Here is a 20,595-nt window from a genome sequence, read left to right as displayed (position 1 = left end):
TGCATCTGGTCCAATCTCCCAGCTTATGCAGGGTCATCCCAGAGCACAGGCGCAGGATTGTGTCCAGCTGGTTCTGGGGTATCTCCAGTGAGGGAGACTCCACAGCCTCTGGGCAATCTGTGAAAAATAACAAGCAAGCTCTAAGTGATGTGCAGGTAGTAGAAAGACAAATTACTTATTGGTAAAATGACATTGTTAAGGTTTAGGGCTTGACATGTTTCAGTTATCTCAGACCTAGGGAGAGGTTACCGAAGGGGGAAGGGTGTACCACTCCTAGCTGACACACAGAATGCAGAATTTAGGGGCTACAAGGATATTTGGCAGAACACCCAAGATAAGGAAGCTACTAATAAAAACTGAGCAAATGTGCTGAAATCAGCTCTGGCTGGGTAAGAGGTAATTCTGGCAGGGGCAAATTGTGACCATTGACTCACAGACCACTGTCCCAAAAAACCCCACTAATTTAAGAGAAAGACTAAGCATGCAGACTAATTAGCACTGGATGCAAGAGGATCATTAACCAACAGAAGACAGAACACTAATTAATAAGCGAACTAGATAACTTGTAGCCAATAAACATCAACACCTTTGGTTTGATAAAGTCCACAAAAAGGAAGAACTTTTGACAGCTGTCGTGCTGGCTTTGTGGATTTGTTACCCAGCCATCTTTCTGTGCAGAACTATAAATAAATCCAACCCCTTGACTCTGAGCGTGGATGGGCCTTTGGCACAACGGTGGGAAGAGCAGATTTTGGGACAATCGTGCGACAATCGTGGGACCGGCGGCGGGACCCGCACCGGAGGGGGCGTGGCCGCCCCACGGAGGCCCCGCCCCCATGCCCGCGGAGGGAGGGGCGCATGCGCAGTGCGCCGGCCGTTACCTGTCAGCGGCGGCGGGCGGAGGAGGCGGCGGCGGGATGGAGGGGCTCATCCCGCTCGTTAACCGGCTGCAGGATGCCTTCGCGGCGCTGGGCCAGAACTGCCTGCTCGACCTGCCGCAGATCGCGGTGGTAGGCGGGCAGAGCGCTGGCAAGAGCTCCGTGCTGGAGAACTGCGTCTCCAGGTGAGGGGCAGCGGGCACAGCACCCCCGCGCCCCCCCCCCCCCACGGCCCGCGCTGTTCCCAACGGCCGCGGCGCGCGCCCCCTCAGAGCGGCTGATGGGGGGAGCGGTGTCGGGCGGGGATGGACCAGGAGGGTTTTTTGGGGGCAGTTCGCGGCTCCGAGCCCACCGTGGGTGCTCGGTCCCCTCCGAGGATGCTCGGTGTCCCTCCCGCCGCGGTGCCTCGGGGGTGGCGAGGCGGGCCCCGGCCCGGCAGCGCCCGTGATGCGATGTGCGCGCTGCGGGGAAGCCGCCGCGGCTCCGGTGCGAGCGCCCGCTCCGGGTGTGCGTGTGTGCGGGGGTGCCCCTGCCTGAGAGGAACGAGGTGTTTACAGCCCAAACCCTCATTTCGGTGGGATGCTGCCTGTGGGCGGCTCATTCCTCCCATCCCATCGCATATAAATTCGCCCCGTCCCAACGCGCCTGTGGGTATTCGAATCGTGGCGTCGCTACGGTTGGAAAAGACCTCCAAGATCGTCAAGTCCAACATGCGCACCGTTTCTAACAAATCACTGACAGGAAAAGGGGAAGCCTGACAATTCAGGCTGTGCTTTTTGACGGCCAGGCAGTGCCTCTGGAGACATCTTGAGGTAAACATGGGCTTCACGTGCTGTTTGATGAAGTTCCTGCTGCGTTTGCCTCAAAGAGCTGCGGAGGGAGGTGATGCTCCCGCAGCGGAGCTGCGATCCTAGTCCGGATTATACGGTCGAAATACTGGTGTGTATGATACAGGGACTTTGGTGTGCAGAGGTCTTCAGCAAAGGTACTATTAAATGCTGTGACACTCCACAACCTGGCCATGTGTCAGGCTGCAATTGCTCTTGATACCCGGTATAAAAATGCTGTATAGTGGTTCTTCATCTCTCTGTCAGAGCTGACTGTGTTAAATGTCAGTTCTTCCTCTTCTTTCTCCTTGAAGACTGTAGCTAGCTACTGGTGTTGACAGTACTGGCGAGTCTCTCAAGTTTGGAAAACATAAATGAGATCCTCAGAAAGCACAACTGGCTATCAAATTATTACTGTTCTCTTCAAACAAGTCCATAAAAAGTATTTTGGTAACCTTCTGACTTCTTGAGCTATGTGTCCACAAAGCTGTGCAAAGCACATGTGCTGAGGGGAAAAAGTACCTTCATTTTTCTTGTCAGTGAGGCTGTTTTGGTCCCTGGGGTCGGGGCTGAGTGAGTGGGCTGTGGGCTGATGTCGGTCTCTGGCTCCAGCTGTGCTGATGAAGATCATACTGCTCCCAGATGCTCATCACTGCTCTGCTGCCAGAGGGATCTGCTCCATTGAATCTGCAGGTGGAGCTGCTCTTTTAAGCCGCCTGGATGTGCCTGGCTGGAGCAAAAGGTGAAAGCAGCAGTTTGTGCTGATCTGGCCTGTTTAGCCAGGAGGCTGGAACCAGCTGCACGAGTGAGATGTGGGCACTTCTAGGAGGAATTAGGAAGGAGAGGTAAGGGCAGTAACTGTTTTACTTGTGTAGTTATTCACTGTGCAGCCTGCAGAAACTTCACAACAGTCTCTTTAGAGAAGAGATTACAGGCTGCTATGAAACACCAGAATGTCTCTGTCGCATGGGATTTGGAATTTGGATTCTGTCAGCCTGGTTTCAGAGTTCCACATCGTTGTTTTATGGAGTAACTTCTTGAGATTCAGCATGAACTGATCTGTAGTACCTCCTGACTTGCAACCTTAGAGCCTGTTGTAAAAATTACATTAAACTACATCGTTTCAAACCTATTCCAGGAGACTTGAGCATGGATATTTTGTTTGTGCCTTTCCTCCAGACTGAGTACGTGTGGTCAGCAGATGTGCCCTGGGTAAGCTGTGCAAACTTGGTTGTGAACCCTCAGAACCAGATTAATAAATATCCATGAGCTCAGAAGAGGATTTTGCTTGTTAGATCAGCAGACAAACGGCCTGTGTCTCTTTTTAGTAAGCAGTAAGCCATAGGATATTCCTGTTTTTATGGGATAATGAAGCTGCTCTCTGCAAACAAGTTTGTTTCATCCACATCTGTCTTAATATGGCTTGTAGAGGTAGAAAGTCTCCCTGTAGAGCCATGCTGCCCTCATTTCTGTTTGTTACTGCTATATTGAATGACCTCTGGCAACCACAGGGCCAACTTTAACTAATACTAACACAACTTTGAAATTTACACAAAAATAAAACAGACTTTGCATTGCTCAGAAGTTTCAGCATTAATTCTCATGGCTTTTGGTTAGTATTTTTGGTTTGGGTTGTTTTGTGGTTGTGAGGTTTTTTTGTGTTTTGTTGGTTTCATTTTGGATTTTCTTTTTTTTACCACATGAATCATTATCATTAGTAGATTTTGAACTCTTAGCCTTCAGAGAGATATTGAAGATGTCTTTTCTTCAAGAATAGCTGTAATTGGTATGAGGAAGGCACGATATCCTCCAGAGTCTTGCTACAACCATGCTCCTGGTTGTTAACATGTATTGTCAGTAGAGCTGGGGTGAGGTTGGCAAGGCAGTTTTAACTCTAGGATCAGGTTGTTATTCCCTGCTCTCTGTAGCCACTATAGCACTATGGGTGGGGTGTTTCAGTCTTCCACAAGACCTTTGGTTGTGCAAAGATTACTTTTTTTTTTGCACTTGGACAGTAGAAAGTATTTTCTGACTTGCAGGTGGTATCAAGGGTTACAGCTTCTTTATGGCTCCTAGGAAACGTGGTGGCCTGTGGAGGGTCATCCACTATTTCGTTTATGCACTGCCATCAGTTTTGGGAAGGGTTGTGAGGAATCTGGTGTGGCACAGTTGTATGGGCTGGCAGATGGCCTGGGAGTGAATTACACATATCCATCACTGCCTCCAGGGTAGCAGCAAGGCCTGTTCAGGCGCACACAGGATCCTTAATGACTACCAGCAGGCAGGGAACATGTTGGGATTAACTCACATGTATTGTACATAGATGGTGGTGTTGAATGAGGATGGATTCTGCAGCAATTGTGGGGCACCCAGAACTACTTGTCTCATTGTAGGCTGGCTTTGAACTAAGCTGGAATGAAGCAGTATCAAATCTCCCAAATTGCTGTTGCTATTTGGATTAGCATCCCCTGAGGAACGTGGAAAGTTTCCTCTTTATGTACTGCTCTTCTGTGTGTAAGGAGACAGTTTCTTTTGGTAGTCAAGGAGTGTGTGAAGGTTTTTCTCTCAGGATTCTGGTTACATTTAGATGGAAACAGAGATTCCGGAGAGCATCTGAGGACAGCAGTCATTTCCATTTACGGGTTAGACCTTCGTGTGTTCATAGCTGGAGCTCATGGTGTGTGTTTGAGGAAATGAAGTTGTCTGAAGAGCAAATGTTCTTCCTACCTCCTTCTGCTTCTCATTGTAACAGGAGTAAATGTGCCCAGAAAATGTTGAGCCAGCATTGAAGCAAAGGATCTAATGCAGCCTTCTGGTAGAGGTTGGTTTGGAGAGCAATTCAAAAGTGCAAAGGAGAGTCAAACAAAAAATGCCAGCAGATTGCCGGTGGGAGAAGGCACTTGGCCTCTCTTATTCCTGTGCTCCTGAGCAGTTCAGGGCCAGCAGCTTATATGTTGTTTGTGCTTTTCAAACTGGCTTTTGATAATAATTAGGTTACTTAAAAGAAAACTACTTGCAGGAAGCAATCCCTGTAAACTGTATTTGGAGAGAAAGCACTTTCTATTATTTCATCTATAGCCAAATGGGTTTTTCAGATAACTGAAAGCACAGACAGCAAGCTGCCTTGTCAGGGCCTCCTTCTTCAGAAATCAGAACCTTGTTTTACTCTTAAAAATAGCAAGAAATTAATAATTAGCTTTCCAGCTTGAAAGCTCTTCACTTCCCTTTCTGCTTAATATAATACAAACTGCATGAGGCCAAATAATTGTTTTATAAGAGATGTGAACTCTTGATTGTGAGCCTGTCAGTCATAATCAAACAGGCACTTTCGTTTTAAGCGCCTGAGGTCTGATTGTGTAATTCAGCTTTGCAGCTTTTTGATCTGAGATGCTTTTGACAATCTTAGGGCCAGTGCATGTAAGTAGAGCTATTTATTATGACATATGTAGTGATTATTTCTTCTTGAAATTACTGTTCCTCGTGTGCTCAGCTCATTCTGTTCTGCTTGAGATGGCGGTTGTGAAAAGACTGCATTGAGTCATTAGGAGAAGAGAAGGGACTTAAACTCTGGCTGCTAGAGCAGAAAATTTCTCTGAAGAATGTAGACACATATTTAGATTGATGCTTCCTGGGGGACGTGTATTAAGATCGGTGAAGGTATTTTATTCTTTTAGTTACTAGGCATTGACAGAAAAACTTTTTTACAGAAAGTCTCCTCTTTTGTGAAGCAGGCAGGAAAAAGCTAAGCAGTCAGGCTGAATGCAAACTGAGATACAAACAGAGACGTGGTGCTGTGTACTCTTTTTTTAATCTTAAGGATCTTCTGGAAATGAGAGTCAGCCACTCCTTTTCCTGACTAATTAAGACTTAGTATGGCTTGGAGTACAGTATTGAGTATATTAGCCTAGTTATCAAAATACTCTGGTGCAACGAAAGCAAGGGTGTCCTGGGTTTTTCATTTATTAGAAACAGCAGCAAATGAGACAGTGGCTCATTTGGGTTTTTCCCTGAGTAAGTTTTTGCATTTATACATTGAAGAACAAACTGGCCGTTGAGATGGGATACAGATGGCCTGGTTTTGTCCTTAAATGTCACTCCATTGTTGACTTAAACTTTTTTTTTTTTTCTTCAAGTCTTGAGACTTGATATATACAAAGTAAAGGAAATGTGTATTAAAAAACAGACATGCAAAAATAAAGCTGTTTTTTCACCACCGCTGCACATGTAATCTTTTCCCTCTAAAACTACTTTGAGGAGTTGTCTCTTTTATTTTTGGCATTTCAATTTTGCCAATTAAGAAAATCTGTACTGTATCACAAGGCAGGTATAGTATAGGGAGCTCTGACCTTTATCATGGCATTGAAGTTCAGCATATCAGGCAGCTTAGGGATGCTAAATAAGTAGCGCTTCGCTTTTGTAAAGTGTACCTGTGAGAATACATAGTCTTACTATAACTTCAGCATGCTGTGTAAAATCAGGGTATTGTAGCATTTAGTGAACACAAGTATAGTATTTGAAGTCTGTGCTCTAGACTTCAGAACAGCTTCAAAACCCTGCAAAAAGCAGTGTTCAAAAAAACTCCCAGTCTGGTCTCGAGTGCCTTGTGAGAAATCAGTGCTGCAGATTCAGTGGCAGTTGTTAGTGGGAGTTCAATCCATCAAGGTACTGCAGGTGGCTGCACTCCTCTGATCGTTGTTAAAGGAGAGCAGTCATCTCAGGAGAGGTGTGTGGGTTGGGTTTTTTCTTTCTTTCAGACCATGGGAATCTACTTAACTTTATCCAGACTTCCCTGGTTTTTAATACAGAGGCACTTCTGAAAGTCTGACTCTCTAGACTCTTGAATAATATTATAAATCCTGTTACTCACTGCCTTAAGGAAGGAGCCTACACTTGGGATTTTGTAGTGTTGAAATCAACAAATAACCAACACCTTTGTTGTCTTGCTGTTTCTTGATGGGCATTGCTGCTGATGTTTCAAGCTCATGTCACTTTCCTGTGTAGATGAGATAGCAAACAAGGATTTCCAGCTTAGATAAATAGATGTTAGCAATGGGATTGTTCAGATGTTCATCAGTAAACATTGTGTGTGATGCTGCCATGGATTGCAGCACAGACATGGAAGTGTGGACACTACTCTCTACTACTCTTTACTGTATGATCTCAAACAGCTTTTTAAATATTACCTGCATGTATATCCACACATGCCTTACCTGTATGTAGAATACAGATTTTTATTCCTTTATTTTTGACTTGCTACTGTCTGTAAAGGAAGATGGTAGCATATAATCTTAAAATCAGTGTGGGATAACTGTGATTGTTGTCTAAAACTTGTTATGCATTTCTGTTTTTTGAGTGATGGCTGATTTAGATTTCTGTGTGGAACCAAAACTGAGCCTTGGATTCTACTTTGAACAGCTGAGATGTAGCAGTTTCCTCATCCCAAAAAGGCACCAGCAATAGCTTAGTCATTGAGAGACAGAGATCATGTTTGTGGTTTGCCTTCCCTCAGCTGATCACCAAGCAAATTGATGATGTTCCTCCAAGTATTTATGGGTTTCTCAAACAGTGCCTAGATTGCAGGCTTGAGGGGGAGAGCCTTTTTTGCTTTTTCTGGTTTGGTTTTCTTACTGTTTTTTGGTAGGGGTGTTAAATATAATAAGGCCTTCCATTAAATATAGAAGTCTGAGAATTCCTCATTTGCTGTGCTTGTAACAGGCTACTGAGAGTCCCTTTAATGCTGTATGTCTGCAGTGTAAACCTGTAGTGCAAATGCACTGAGAACACGAAATGAGCATTATTTAACTGTGACCTTGCATCCTTTTCTTCGCAAGTTGCATGGAGATGAACAAGGCAGCATTATTGAACTAGAGGAGCAAAATCCACTTTAAGTGGGTGCTGGGCTTTGATGTGCTGCCAAGCACTGTTGTCTGTGATAGCCTCTGGAATGTAAAGGAGATTGTAGCTTGAGATAAGAGAGGTTTTCAACCCAAATGTCTGCTGATAATGTCAGTTTTTATAATTTGTGTGTGGAAGTTACACTTTTAATTCAGTACCTGATTTCTTTGTTCAGGTGTGCAGGAGATGCACTCTGTGTTGTAATGCAGATTTCAGCCCTCACAGATGAGATCATCAAAGCCATGGTGTCCTTAGGCACTTGGTCCCTTGTTTACTCTGTGCACTGCAGATGCCTAAACCACGACACCCATTCCGTGGTGCTCAGCTTCTGAAGCTGCCTGTGTGTAACTCACCTGCAGGGAACAGACAGGGCTCTGCATGGCAAGGATGAGAACTGCTGAGAGACATCTCTGCTCTCTGATGCACGTCGTGGGGAAATGGGCTCTCTTCCAGCCCTGCTCATCAGCCAAGCTGGAAGCTGCTGAAGAAGTTCTGGCATCATCCATCAGAGGCAGTGTTGGGCCCTTGTGTGCTCACCTGTTTATTTGTTCAGGTGCTAAACAAACGTTGGCAGAAGATCCTCAGTGTCTGTCAGATCTGAGAAAGAGGCTGAGAAACTCAGGAGTCTGGACTGAGACCTGCAGCCTAATGACTTTGTTAGTGTTCTGAGAAGTAGCAGCACAAAACACTCTTTTGGTCAGACTTCTAATATAAATTTTTCTTGGGGAAATAATTCAGTTTCTGGTGAGCAGACAGATGGGAGATCATGGCTAATATTAAATTTCACTGTTGAGCTAAACAGACTTTACAGAGTCCTGGAAAATATAATAATCTGCACGTACTACAGGCTCAGAGAAGAATAAATGGGCAGGTAGAAAAGGATAAAATGGCTACAGAAGAGAAACTGTTTGAGATCATTTGTTTTGGAAACAATCTCCTTTCCCCCTTCCTTCTGTAGTTGTCTTCCTGTCAATAAATTCATGCTCTTTATACTTTATATATACTGTATATATATACAGTTCCCACTGTGTATATATTCCAGAAGGAGTACAGGAATCAAATCCAGTTACCTTCCAGCTCTGCAAAATGATCTGAAATGGCTTGTACTGTACATAAAAAAAAAGGTAATTGTACAGTTTGACACCGTGTCTGCTACAAAAGAGCAATGTATTTTCATGATGCTTCTGAAAAATTCTTGGATTTTACTAGGATGTGTCACAGCTGACTATGTACTGTGCTACTGTTTAAAAAGTCTGTATTGATGGATCCCAGCTCAGGACAGTGGAATATGGGAGGAAGACCAGCAGATTGTTTTTTCTGGGTTTTTGGAATTCACAATATCTAAAAGATTTGTCCTGATAGAGTATCAAGAGGCGAATTATTTCCTAAATGCAAATATTTCTGTAGAAATTAGCTTCATGTAGCTGATATGCCTCGTTTGTTGGGACATGTTGTTTTCTTTCTGATCCTTGCAGTCTGATTTTTATCTCTGATTATATTATGGAGGAAAACTTCTTACTCAAATCTTTCTAAAGAAACATTGTTAATTGCATTTGGCAGCTGGAAGTGATTGGGAAAAAACCCAAACAGCCAAGGTCTATTTAGAGCACTGACAACAATTTAAAGTGAGTAAAGAATTTTTGTTACTTGTTTCTTGTGTTGAGATACAGAATCTTGCTGCATTAGTATTCATCCTGAGAATGGATGGGCTTTTATGCACCAACATCCTATGCAAATGAGTCCTTTCCTAAAAGCAAACATATCTGATTAGGGAGAATGAGTTCTCCTGCAAAATCCCCTTTATTCTTTTTGACACCAAAATTCTGAGAATTGTTGGGCTTTCTTTGTATTTTGTGCTTCCTTTCTCCCCCTCCCACCACCACTTGGAACTGAGGGAGAGCACCGTTGGGCAGGAAATAGCAGAAGCTTTTGTAAAATCTTAAAAGGGCCAGAGGAAGAAGGGCATTTTCACCCATGGAAGGAGGATGATGCAGCAGAGGCTGGCAGGCTGCCAGGGAGGACAGATGCATCGTGCATACCGTGCCTTGCCCACTGCACACTGGCAGCTTCCCCCTCTGCTCAGCCAGCAAGCCCAGCACAGCACAGGCACTGCAAACAGAGCACTCTTCATCTCACACATCTTACACCCCTGGGCTTTTGCCTGGCAGGTTCTCATGCCTGTGTACGGCAAGTTTGCAGTCCTGGAAACAGTGCTGAGATTTTAAAACTTTCTATCATGTGAAAGACATTTCTTGAATCCTAGGAAGTGCATTTTCTTTCCTTGAGCCATTGAACAGTCTCACCTTTTTCTGTGTGGAAACAAGATGTGGAGTACTGTCACTGCTGTCAAAATACAGTATTAGATTGCTCTAAGATGATCTGTGCCTTCCTAGACTTGAATTCAAATGTTCTCTCCTTTGGAGAACCTGTTGATTCCAATTTTGATTAGTGGAAGACTTCACCACTGGGGCCAGAATAATTTTTGGCACTGATTTTCTCATAGCCCTATGATGCCTAATGGGGGAGATGTAGTAACTTCTGTCAGCTTGTTAGGCAGAAATGCTGCTGCTACTTACCGAAAGCATCTTCCAGATCCAAGAGAAGTATAATGACAGGGATTTCTGAGCCTGATCTCTCCCCAGTTTTCTGCATGAAGAGGAAATCTCAAGCTTTGCTTTTTCACCAGAGTGGTGCCTAAGAACTGGCATTGAGCATATTTGTTATGGAGGTGCCCAGTTAGTGTGACTGGAATCCCTTGCCAGCTTATTTGAAGTTTTTCAAGGGCTTTTAAAAAATACCTTTTTTTGGTCACATTTAGAATCAACACTCTCATAATCCCACAGCTGGGTCTTTTTGGGTAGACTTTTTTTTTAAACATTGCCCTCTGTTTTTTTTTTTTTTATAGTTGGTCTCAATTCCATAAAGGAGTGGAGGGAAAAGGGACCCAAAGACACATTTTAGGCTGCTAGCTGTAGTGCTTTGTAAGATTTTCAACACTTTATTTTTTATTTTCTTAATTCAACCAATGTTCTTACTTGAAAATGATGGATAGGATGATTGGGGTGTCCCTGCTTTGCTGTTGAGGTCCAGTAGTTCAGCAGGGGTGGTGAAGGACATTGATGGATTGGAAAATGGCTTCTCAAAACCACCAAGTCTATGTACCCTGCTTGAGAGGAGGAGGAATTGACAGCCTGAAGGTATCTGGATACTCTGCTTTTTTTGCCCCTAAAGCCCTGTATGCACTGAATATGTAGTTACTGAATATGGGCTGAATATGTAGTTACTGTGCTTGATTGAGCAGGTTAATTAAAATGATCCATCAGTAGAAGGAAGATTTACCTTGAAAGAATGTTTGCTGTAAACTGAGACCAAATGTGAACTAAGCTCCAGCCATCTATGCTGTGTGGTTTCTAAAAAACACTGGAAGGATCAGTACAGAGCTTCAGGAGCTGACACATCTGAGATCACTAAAAATCCACAACCTCTAAAATGCATTTAGCATGACTGGTAGGCCAAATTGAGATAGGTATCATTGGTCTTCAATAAAGCAGATTAATTGTCTTGTACATCTTCCTGTAAGGCCCAGTATGTTAGGCCATTGAACAAAGCTGTGGGAGACCCTTGGCTGACAGACATTGTGCCAAACAAAAAACAACTTACTCTTCTGTAACTAATGAAAGGAGGTGAGGGGTCAGGTGGTGACTGATGATGAGAACTGGTCTCTGTGCTTGGAGCTGATGCGGAACAACATACATGGCCAAATTTCAGTGTCATTACTGTGTGTCCTAGGGTGACATTATGGTGTTTGTATCTCCATTGAGTGTTCTGTTTATGTTTGATATTATGTTCTGTGCTTTCAGAACTGACTCTGAAAGTGAAGGTTTGATTTGCCTTGTTATCAGCTGGTTCACCTCCCCCCATGGTCTGCTGTCTAGAAAAGACTAGTGCTGGCTGGCTGGCTTTGCTTGCTTGCTTGCTTTGCTTGCTTCTGCTTTTGCCTTTGCTTCCTAGTTAGTTTAGCTAAGCAGTCCAATTCTTTCCCTGGACTGTTTCTTTTCCTTTCCTCTTCCTGAATACCATCCAACCTGCTCTGGACTGGGATTTGGGAAACACCAAGGAACACCAGGAGCCTGCATTTTGTGATCTGCAGCAGCCATCCCCAGTGCTGGAGAGCAATCCCCAGCGTCCAGACCCGGGCGACCACTCCCAGGAGAGACTTTCTGGATTCGTTCATCCCTTCAGAGTGGTGAAAGAGTTTTGTTGTCATCTGGTGTTGTTAATTTTTTTGGTGCTGGGGAGTGCTTTGTTTGTTGAATTAACAGGTTCTTTTCCACTTCTCTCAGAGAAATTTTTTTCCCAAACCAGGTGGGCGGGGAGGGGCCGTGGGGGTTTGTTTTCTGGGGGCTCCTTCCAGAGGGTTTTCCCCAAATTTGCCCTAAACTAGGACACTGTGTTATGGAATTAAAAAGGCACGTGGGCACATGGTTGAGACCATCAAAGCACAAGAGGCAGTACTTCTTGAGAACGTGTCCTAGGATTATCTTTATTCTGTCATTTGAAGGGTAGTGTGTCTTCTGTTGGTGATGACAACTTCATGGACTTAATTCCTAAGAAGGCCTCTGCGTAAATGCAAAGTACATTTCCCATCTCTTGGACATACCTTGCTTTGTAATGTATTAAAAGTGAGTGAAGGATCTGCTGCTGGATCCTCTGTGGGGCTGGTGAGCACTGGAGCAGGTGAGATAGAATGAGCACATCTGTAAAATAGGTCTGCAGATGTATATTTTTAGCATTAGGAGTTCTCCAGTTACAAGTTACCTGGGTGTGGTTTCTGGGCTTTTAAAACCTGATGAAAAAAGTTAGAAATATTTCATGCCTCCCATCCTCAGGCTTACGCTGGACCATGCTTTTTCCTATTGCTGGAGTTGTTTAGCACTTTGCTTTGAGGCTAACTATGAGAAATGGAAGAAAAATGAAAACTTTTGAGTACCTCTGTGTGTTTTCCACAGAACTTGGAGATGGTGTAGGCACATGTGTCAGTGTTCCTGTGAAACTGTGTGGTCTCTTGCACAAGGCATGGTCATGCAGCTGCCAATATGGGCCACAAGTGCTCCTGATGTGCCAGGCTGGAGTTGTGTAAAACAATAAACACTGCTGGAAAAAGGCCCGGGAAAACTTTTGACTTTGGGCACAATTGCAATTAGAGCTGTGTTGCATTCCTTAACAAAACTTGGGAATAAGGGCCTGTGGGGAGTGCTACCAATGCGCTGTTGTTTTAATAGCTGCTGATGGATCGGGGCCTGTCTGCATTTGAGGGTGGTTTAGGGTCTTGGGATGGACTTAGTGGGAGAACTTTTGTGCCATTGCTAATATTTTCTGGCACAATGAAAGAGATGGGTTGTTTCTGCTTCTCTGTAAGAGAACTCTGGCTCTTGTCCTGAGCCTGGCATGTTTCTATGCTTTGTGAGAAATGTGGAGGCTTTTTCTTTGGAGGCAATCCTGATTTTTTTAACAATTCATCACTATCAATTAGAATTGTTTGTAGCTCTTTAATTAATGCAGTTACTGTGTAATCATTAATGTTTTTCTTGGTTATTTGATTTCCTGGATTGCCCCTATGTTTTGTATGAATTAGTTATATTGGTATTGATGTAAATTAGTTGCCATTTATCCTGTGTGATACTGACCATGTAACTGATCTAAGCACAGGACATTTCTCAGCCCTATGCTGGCAAAGAAAAGCAAATGTAAGCTATTCTTTTGAAACTACAAATAAGTTTTAAACAGTGATGCATCATCACTTTTCACACAAATTGGGCATTCTTCTGTTTTGTTTCATCTTTTCTATTTTTTTTTAATATAGTAAATACTGTTAGTGTGCTAAAGATCTCCTAAATGGAGACTTTCTCTGGAGATCCCCCTGAAACACATTATGTTTATTTGTTTGATGTGTTTTCCTTGTAAGCTACAGTCCTGCATTATGATGAGACCACCTCACTGATGAGCCCCTGTCTAGTTTGCTTTTCAGCATTTCCCTAGTTTCTGCCCTTCCTGAAATTTCCATCTCTTCCATGAGGCTCTTCAATTAATGAGTATTCTAATTACTTTTTCACCTTAAAGCCCAAACTGGCTTGTTATTATAAACTGCTGATTTGTTGGTATGGCAAACTTGTTTCACCATCCTGTGGCATAAGTTTGAGACCTGGCTTTTAGCAAGTCAAATTCAATCTATTCTATGTTCCTTTATGCATTAAACAAACAGTAGACACCAAACTTAGTAGATACACTTGTTCAGATCTCTGATACTGGAAATGAGCAGTACTAGAGAAGACAAAACAGCTTTTGTTATGCAGTAATATATGATATTATAATATTAAATAAAAAAAAAAATAGCTAGTAAGACCTAACTAATTTTATAGGATAAATTTTTTTTAACCCTGAAAATATTTTGCTCTTGAAAGTATTTAACACTATTCCAACAGCAGAGTGCATTCTAAGATTGACAAGGTCCTGAAGGGCTGTCCTGGCAGATCTGCCTCCTCTTTGCATTTGATAAATTGAGCACTGGCCAGGCCTTGCTGATGGGCTGTCCTGTCACTGCAGTGCTGCTGCTGAACCAGTCCAGCTGCTGTCAGCTCAGTGCTTTGTGCACGCAGGTGCTCCCAGGTTCACTGCCCCCACCACAGAAAACAGACTTTTCTCCTCTTGTTGGTGTCTTTGGGTGCAAATTCTCAGGCATGAATATTTTCCTAGATGGATTTCTTTGCAGCTGCTTCCACTCTGATGTGAATTTTTTATCCCAGCTTTCACTAAACAGATGTTTATATGCTAACCCAAAAGTGTGGCTAGCAGCTGTCTCAAGTCTGTCCTTAGAAGAATATTAAGCTGTGCCATCAGGACCTGGAGGGGCATTGTCCTTTGGGTCAGAAGGAACCTTTGAGGCTTGGCTCTGTTCATTCCTGTTATATTTCCTGCTGCTGTTACTTGTATAAGTTGTGGGACCATTTCTGATGCAGAGCTGTTTTGTTCAGCACCACTAACAAACGCTTTAGCGAATGCTTTCTGTTCCAAGGGGAGGGGAGGAGGAGCTGCATCGTGTCCTGTGGATGTCAGACTAGGCATTTCTGCAGAAGCAGTTGTACAGCATTTAATCTGACTCCCTGCTGTGTGGTACTGTGTTGCTTTTCCTAAAAATGTGCAAGCTATGTTTCAGATTTGACTTACATTTCTGTTTGTGTTTAAAAAAATTGCTCTTTTTTCTCTAAGTAGAGTGTATGTATTTATTTGTAACATCTGATTTGAGCTATACAGAGAATGCACACAGGTGCCATTGCCTTGTAGCTGAAATTTAAAATGTTTAAAAAAAAAAAAAAAAGGCTATCTCTGTGGGTAGATTGACATCAGTGTCTCTTTCATAGAGGTAAAACACCCATTCAGTGGTTAAATTGTGGGGGGGAATTTTCTCCTGAATCCTCTCTGTGAAGCCCATTACCCTCATTCTTTGACTTCTTCCCGCTTCAAACTGTGCATTTGTAGCAGAAGTTTTTTGTCCTGCTGCTGCACTGTTGAGTTGGTTATGTGCTCAAGACATCTCTCCCTCTCACCGAGCAGGGACCTCTCTCTGCTGGTGTTTGCTTGAACAGAAAATAGTTCAGCTCACTGGACAGGGGTAAAGAAAGAATGCCATCACTTTTGGGCATATTAAGAGGATGTTCTGAAGGCAAATTGTTGTCTTAACCTTTCTTTGTAATTTTGCTGTTGAGGAAAGGTTAGCGTTGTGTACACGGGGAGCTGCGTTAATGCAGTGTTCTTTATTGCTGAATGTGCTTAGTCTGAAGCAGAAAATCAATAAATCTTTTCAGCCTTTGACTCCTCAAAGGATTTTCTTGTCTCCTGTGGTGCTGTAGAGGACAGTGGTTAAGGTGACCACTTTGTCCTAGGTGGCAATTCACTTTAGCTTCTTGATAGGGGAAAAAAATATATAGATTTTTTAAAAACAGATATTTAGTTCTTGAAAACCAATGTATGAACTGTAATCTTGATTTGCTATCTCCTGGGCTGTGTTCATTTCAGTGCATACAGAAGTATGACCGTGTTCCCATTACTATTTTCTGTTTTCCCATGAGAAAATAGCAGTAGATGTTCATTGAGGGGCAGCTTTCTCTCCATTAGTAGATACTGAATTATGATAGAGAACTATCTGAAGGCCTTTGGCATTTTTTTAAACTAATTCCTCTGTGCTGTTGCTGTCTCCAGTGTTATAGAGCATCACAGCAGATTTAAGTCAGTTCACCTGATGTTTTTGCAGTATCTTTGCTGTAGAGAGTATTTTAATTCCTAATTAATTGTACTTCTGCCTGCAGGTCTGAGTAGGGAGATTAATGAGCAAGCTTGTGTTTGAACAGCCTCCCTTTTATGGTGCACTTTGGTTTGCAGAGTAATCCCACTGTAAGCGCACATTGACAGGTACTGAGAAAGGGAAACACAATTTAGCTACAAATTAACACTGTTTCATTCAAAATGCTGGGAGTTCTAACTTGGTGCGGGGCACAGAACAGCTGGCCTTGTTCCTCAGAGCCTTAGAACTGCTTGCATATGTTATTTTTATTTTTTTATGTCTAGATGTTGGGAAGGAAACCTTCAGTACTCATATCACAGGTAGAGTTGCTGTGTTTCTTTTCTGCTGAAGCCTTGTCACCTTTTTGGTGCTTTGTGTTCCTGGGCCTGTCTTGGCCTGGGACTGCTCAGACCTAATATCCTCTGATTTGCACAAATAATATCCTGGATATTTGTGTGGTTTATTTTTCATAGTTGTACCCTCAAGGCCTGTTATAAACCATGCAGGTGGGTGTGCAGCCTTTAAAGGAGCTGAGAAAGTCAGGCTTCCATTAAGTAGTGCGAGGTCAGTGTGAAGATGCTCAGTGGTTATTATAGGCAGGAGCAGACCTATGTCAGTAGCTCTGTCTAAAGGGCTAGCAGGGCTGTGCTTTGTTCCTTGGCTCTTGTCCTTCTCCCCATCCCTCCCAAAGACACTGCACACTCCTGCCCCACCTTCATGCAGGCACTTAGGTGTATAACAGCAGTCACCCAGATCAGCTCTGCCCTTGGACTGCAAATTCCTGCCCTAAGCCTTTGCTGCATTGCTTTTCACCTGAGCCTGAGAGGTGAGTTAGCAGTGCTACTAAAGCAGGCAAGAAAGTGATTCAACATCTCTTGTGAGGCAGGAAAAATGAGGGGATTTTGATGAGCTTACACTGATTGTGAAACTGAATTTCACTCCTCTGAAGATGCTAATTTGAAAGAAACACTTTTCAAAGCCTCTCACTGAACCTCATCTCATAGATTTTAAATGTTTAATAGGTCTGGCAACTGGGGAAGACACTGAGAAAAATGTGTTATTTTGCTTTGGGTTTCTTTCTTTCCAGTTGCATAAGGAATCTCCCTGCCTTTAGAGACATGGAAAGGCTCATAGGGACGCATAATGATATGGTAGAGCTGGTGTCTTTGTTTCCTTGCTTGCTTTCTGGTCCAAGGACACTCTCTCCCTCTGTCCCACAGGACTTCTAGTGTTCTGCTTTCACTCAGAAACTTCTGGGCAGGTGGAAAAGTTATTTGGGGATTTGAAATGGCAGAAGTTAAGTATGTGAAAGAGTAGTGCAGGGTGCTGCCAGTTTGGTTTGTCCAGAGCTCTGGTGTGGTGTGTGAGTGTGTGCATTCCTATGTCCAGATCCTCTTCAGATTAAGTGTGCAGTGATGACAGAATCATTTGGGTAAATGTGGGCATGGCTTCAGGTAATCTTACTGTGCAAGGTGAGATGTTATATGTGATGGTCTTGAGGAGGCTTGGGAATGCCCTGAGACAGTAATTTAGTTTTAATACACATTTGTCTGATATGTAATGACCGACTGCTATCTTGAACCAAAATTGACAGGCCTACTTTATAGGAGTATTTTGCTATCAATCTATCCACACCACCTTTCAGTTTTCATACAGAGGAGGTTCCAATTAGTCCAATATCTTATGGATAACTGCATATTACTTCTGGCTAGTAACTTTCTTTTTAATGTTTCTAGGGATTTTCTTCCACGAGGTTCTGGAATTGTGACAAGACGACCATTGGTCTTGCAGCTCATCACTGCCAAAACAGGTAATCTCTTCCTCTTTTTGGGTCAATGCCTGGACAAAGTGCTGATGTACTTCAGCAGGAGAAAAAACTTCTCTAAGAGACATGAGCAATGTGAAGGAAGATGCCACCAGACTCTCTGGAGCAAAGGGCTGCTGCTTCAAAACTGTATGCTCAAGACCAGCTCATTACATTTCCCACTGTGGGAAAATAATGTCTAAATCTTAGAGCACATGGTGAATCGAATCCACATCATTACATACAATATGCTTTGGAAATTAGCTTTGATTTATTCATTTATTGATGAACTTTGTAGTTGTATTAGTTAACACACCAAAACTGCTGCAGTTCTACCTTTAACTCTTGCTCCCGTGCACACAGATTTGATTCCACTCAGGCTGTTTTTGGAACTTGTCTTTTTTGGTTGTGCTCACTGCACTAAGTAGAGCAGAAGGTGGATGGGAGAAAACAAGGGTTCTGTGTATTTGTCTGGTCAAAAGTATAAATATTTTTGGGTGTACCACTAAGCTATGGGACATACTGAGATCTTTCATGAGAATTCACCACTCTGTACTCTTCCATGGGGCACTTGATCTACTGTGGTGTAGCTCAGTTCCCTGGCATATCTAAAAGCAGTTATGGTTCACCATCATCCCAGTTTTTGGCGTTGTTCCTTCTAAACCAATGTAAGCAACAAAAATCACTGGTTTGCTCAATTTACTTCTGCTCAAAACAGTAAAAAAAGAAACTAAATAACATCCAAACCAGCACTGAAACCAAAAAATGGTCTTTGAATTATGTACCATGATGAAACTGGGGAAAATCCAAAATTATGGCTGCCTGTAAAACTTTAGTCTGTTCCTGTGTATGAGATGTAGTTAAGTTTTTGTGTGTATTTCTTTCCTGAAGGTCTTCACAGTGTTCAACAGGAATGTAAACTGCAGTCTGCCTGGGCTTCAGGGTTTTTTCTGAATTATTGCTTTTAAAATGCCGTCATACTTTCAGTGCCTCTGTAAAATTTTCCATGGTGTTTACACTGTGGAAGAGAAAGGAAAAACAGTGGAATTTAGTATTTCTGCATGCTCAGCTTAGAAACTTTAGGATTGTCAAGTGAGTCATATAGTGCTTCATATATGGTAGAAATTAACATTTGTTTTAGTTGTAGGAATGAACACTTGCCATTTCTGCAGATCTGCTTTTGGCTGCTGACAGATGATGCAGAAATGCATGAATAAGACTTAGTTGTGGAGAGTCTTCATCTGACTTTTCCAGCACCATGCAAGAGCAGAAGAAAGAAAAGCTTTGAGCTTTTTGCTGGCAATCCTTTCAAAAAGACTGGACTGAGGGGACCTGTCAGTAAGTGAGCAATTACATCTGACCTCAGGTTGTTAAATACTTATTCATTGACACCTATCCTAAACCTACCCTTGACTGCTCTGTGTTGAGCTCTTTTATAAAATCATCACTGTCCCTTGGTTTAGGGTTTTTCTCTATCTGGTTTTCCTCATTATTGTGTTCCCAAAATATTGCTGCCTTTAGGTAGGCCTCTAGGTTTCACACAGGTATCTTCTCTGCTGAAAATTAGTTCTTCATTATAGCCTAATAACACAACAAGAACCTTAAAAAATTCGGGAGAATTGAGCTTCAGCCTAATTTTGTCTTTCCTGGATGTCAAGTTGTGTCTCTCCCTTTGGGAAATGCTGTGCAGTTATTGTTTGGGATTAAATGCCAAGGCCTTTAAAATGAAAGCTTTAATTATGTTGTTACTTTCTTTAAACTTTGTTCCACTGTTGTTGTTTTTGATGGTGAAATTCCAAGTAATTTTATCTTTTAAGTCACCTTTATCTTTGTGAACTAGTTTTGAGAAAAGAAAATAAAGAAAACTGCTTAGAGAAGCACAGTGTTCTTTTACAGGAAGCAGATGCTGGGCTGATTTCTGTGAAACCCATAATTATCCAAAATGTTACAGAATAATTAGAGGGCTGTATCAGCTTCTTGTTGCTGTAGTAAACAAAACTAATTTTTAATCCTAGAATTTTTCTTGACTCTTAAAAGTAATTGTTCTTAATCTTGGAGAATTCCTTGGGAGAGAGGGTGCACTTTCTATGCAGGAATGCACAGATGACTACAAGATACTTCAGTAACATTTTGGAAGTGGCTGAGAATAGTTTTGGAATGTGAATTTGATTGACAAAGGAGGTTAAAGCTTCATTTGAGTCACTGCACCGAGATGAAAATTAGCGGAGGAGGCATTTGTGCACATCATAGTAAGAGAAAGCTTTGCCCACCCGTTATTAGGGTCAGACATGGCATGGAAGGGTGCAGCAGGAATTGGTTGGGAGGGTTACCAGGGATCCTCCAGCATCTGAGAGATCTGACACATCTGGGTAAAGAGCTGTTACCCCTTCAGGGGTAACATTCAACAATTTAATAGTAAGAAATGCATCTCATGAGAGATGAAAATTCGATTTTTTTTTTAGAATTTTGTTTACCTATTTTAAAAGTTCTGCGTAGTTTGTACAAAGCTATTTCTCAGTGACCTGTTGGCCTCCTTTAGTCACTGACATGTTTTGGTGGTACCAGTACAATTCCTAAATGGCTTTATGGCATTTGCACTCCACATTTATGTAAATTTGTACTCTGCTGAAATACTGAAGGCAAATATCAAGTTTTTAGTTAAATATTGCAAGTAACAAGTCAGCCTTTAATAGTTTTGAGAATTTTTCTCTGAGTTTGATAATGTGAGAAATGGTGTGTCTTTAAGATGCAAGTGTTGGTGCACAGATGACCTGGGTGAGAGTTTTGAGTGTGCTTGTGAGCTGGGTTTTTCTTCCTTTGAGCTGGTGTTCCTTAATTTTTACATTAAAACTT

The 20,595-nt window shown here is 42.6% G+C and overlaps 1 protein-coding gene across 9 annotated transcripts in view; it reads left to right on the top strand.

The window, feature by feature from the left end:
* The first annotated feature begins 836 nt into the window (after nucleotides 1-836).
* DNM3 (dynamin 3) overlaps nucleotides 837-20,595 on the top strand; it is a 170,357-nt gene continuing 150,598 nt past the window's right edge. For 8 of the 9 annotated variants that reach the window (XM_072932887.1, XM_072932881.1, XM_072932883.1 and 5 more), the window contains exons 1-2: nucleotides 837-1,063; nucleotides 17,675-17,748. In XM_072932887.1, the coding sequence (XP_072788988.1) occupies nucleotides 837-1,063; nucleotides 17,675-17,748 (301 nt within the window). Of the gene's footprint in view, nucleotides 1,064-1,369; nucleotides 1,691-17,674; nucleotides 17,749-20,595 lie in introns of those variants that run through there. The other variant, XM_072932885.1, reaches the window with a different exon arrangement.

This window comes from Taeniopygia guttata, chromosome 8, assembly GCF_048771995.1.
Source record: "Taeniopygia guttata chromosome 8, bTaeGut7.mat, whole genome shotgun sequence".
NCBI lineage: Eukaryota > Metazoa > Chordata > Aves > Passeriformes > Estrildidae > Taeniopygia > Taeniopygia guttata.
This window is presented reverse-complemented; position numbering and strand designations above follow the sequence as displayed.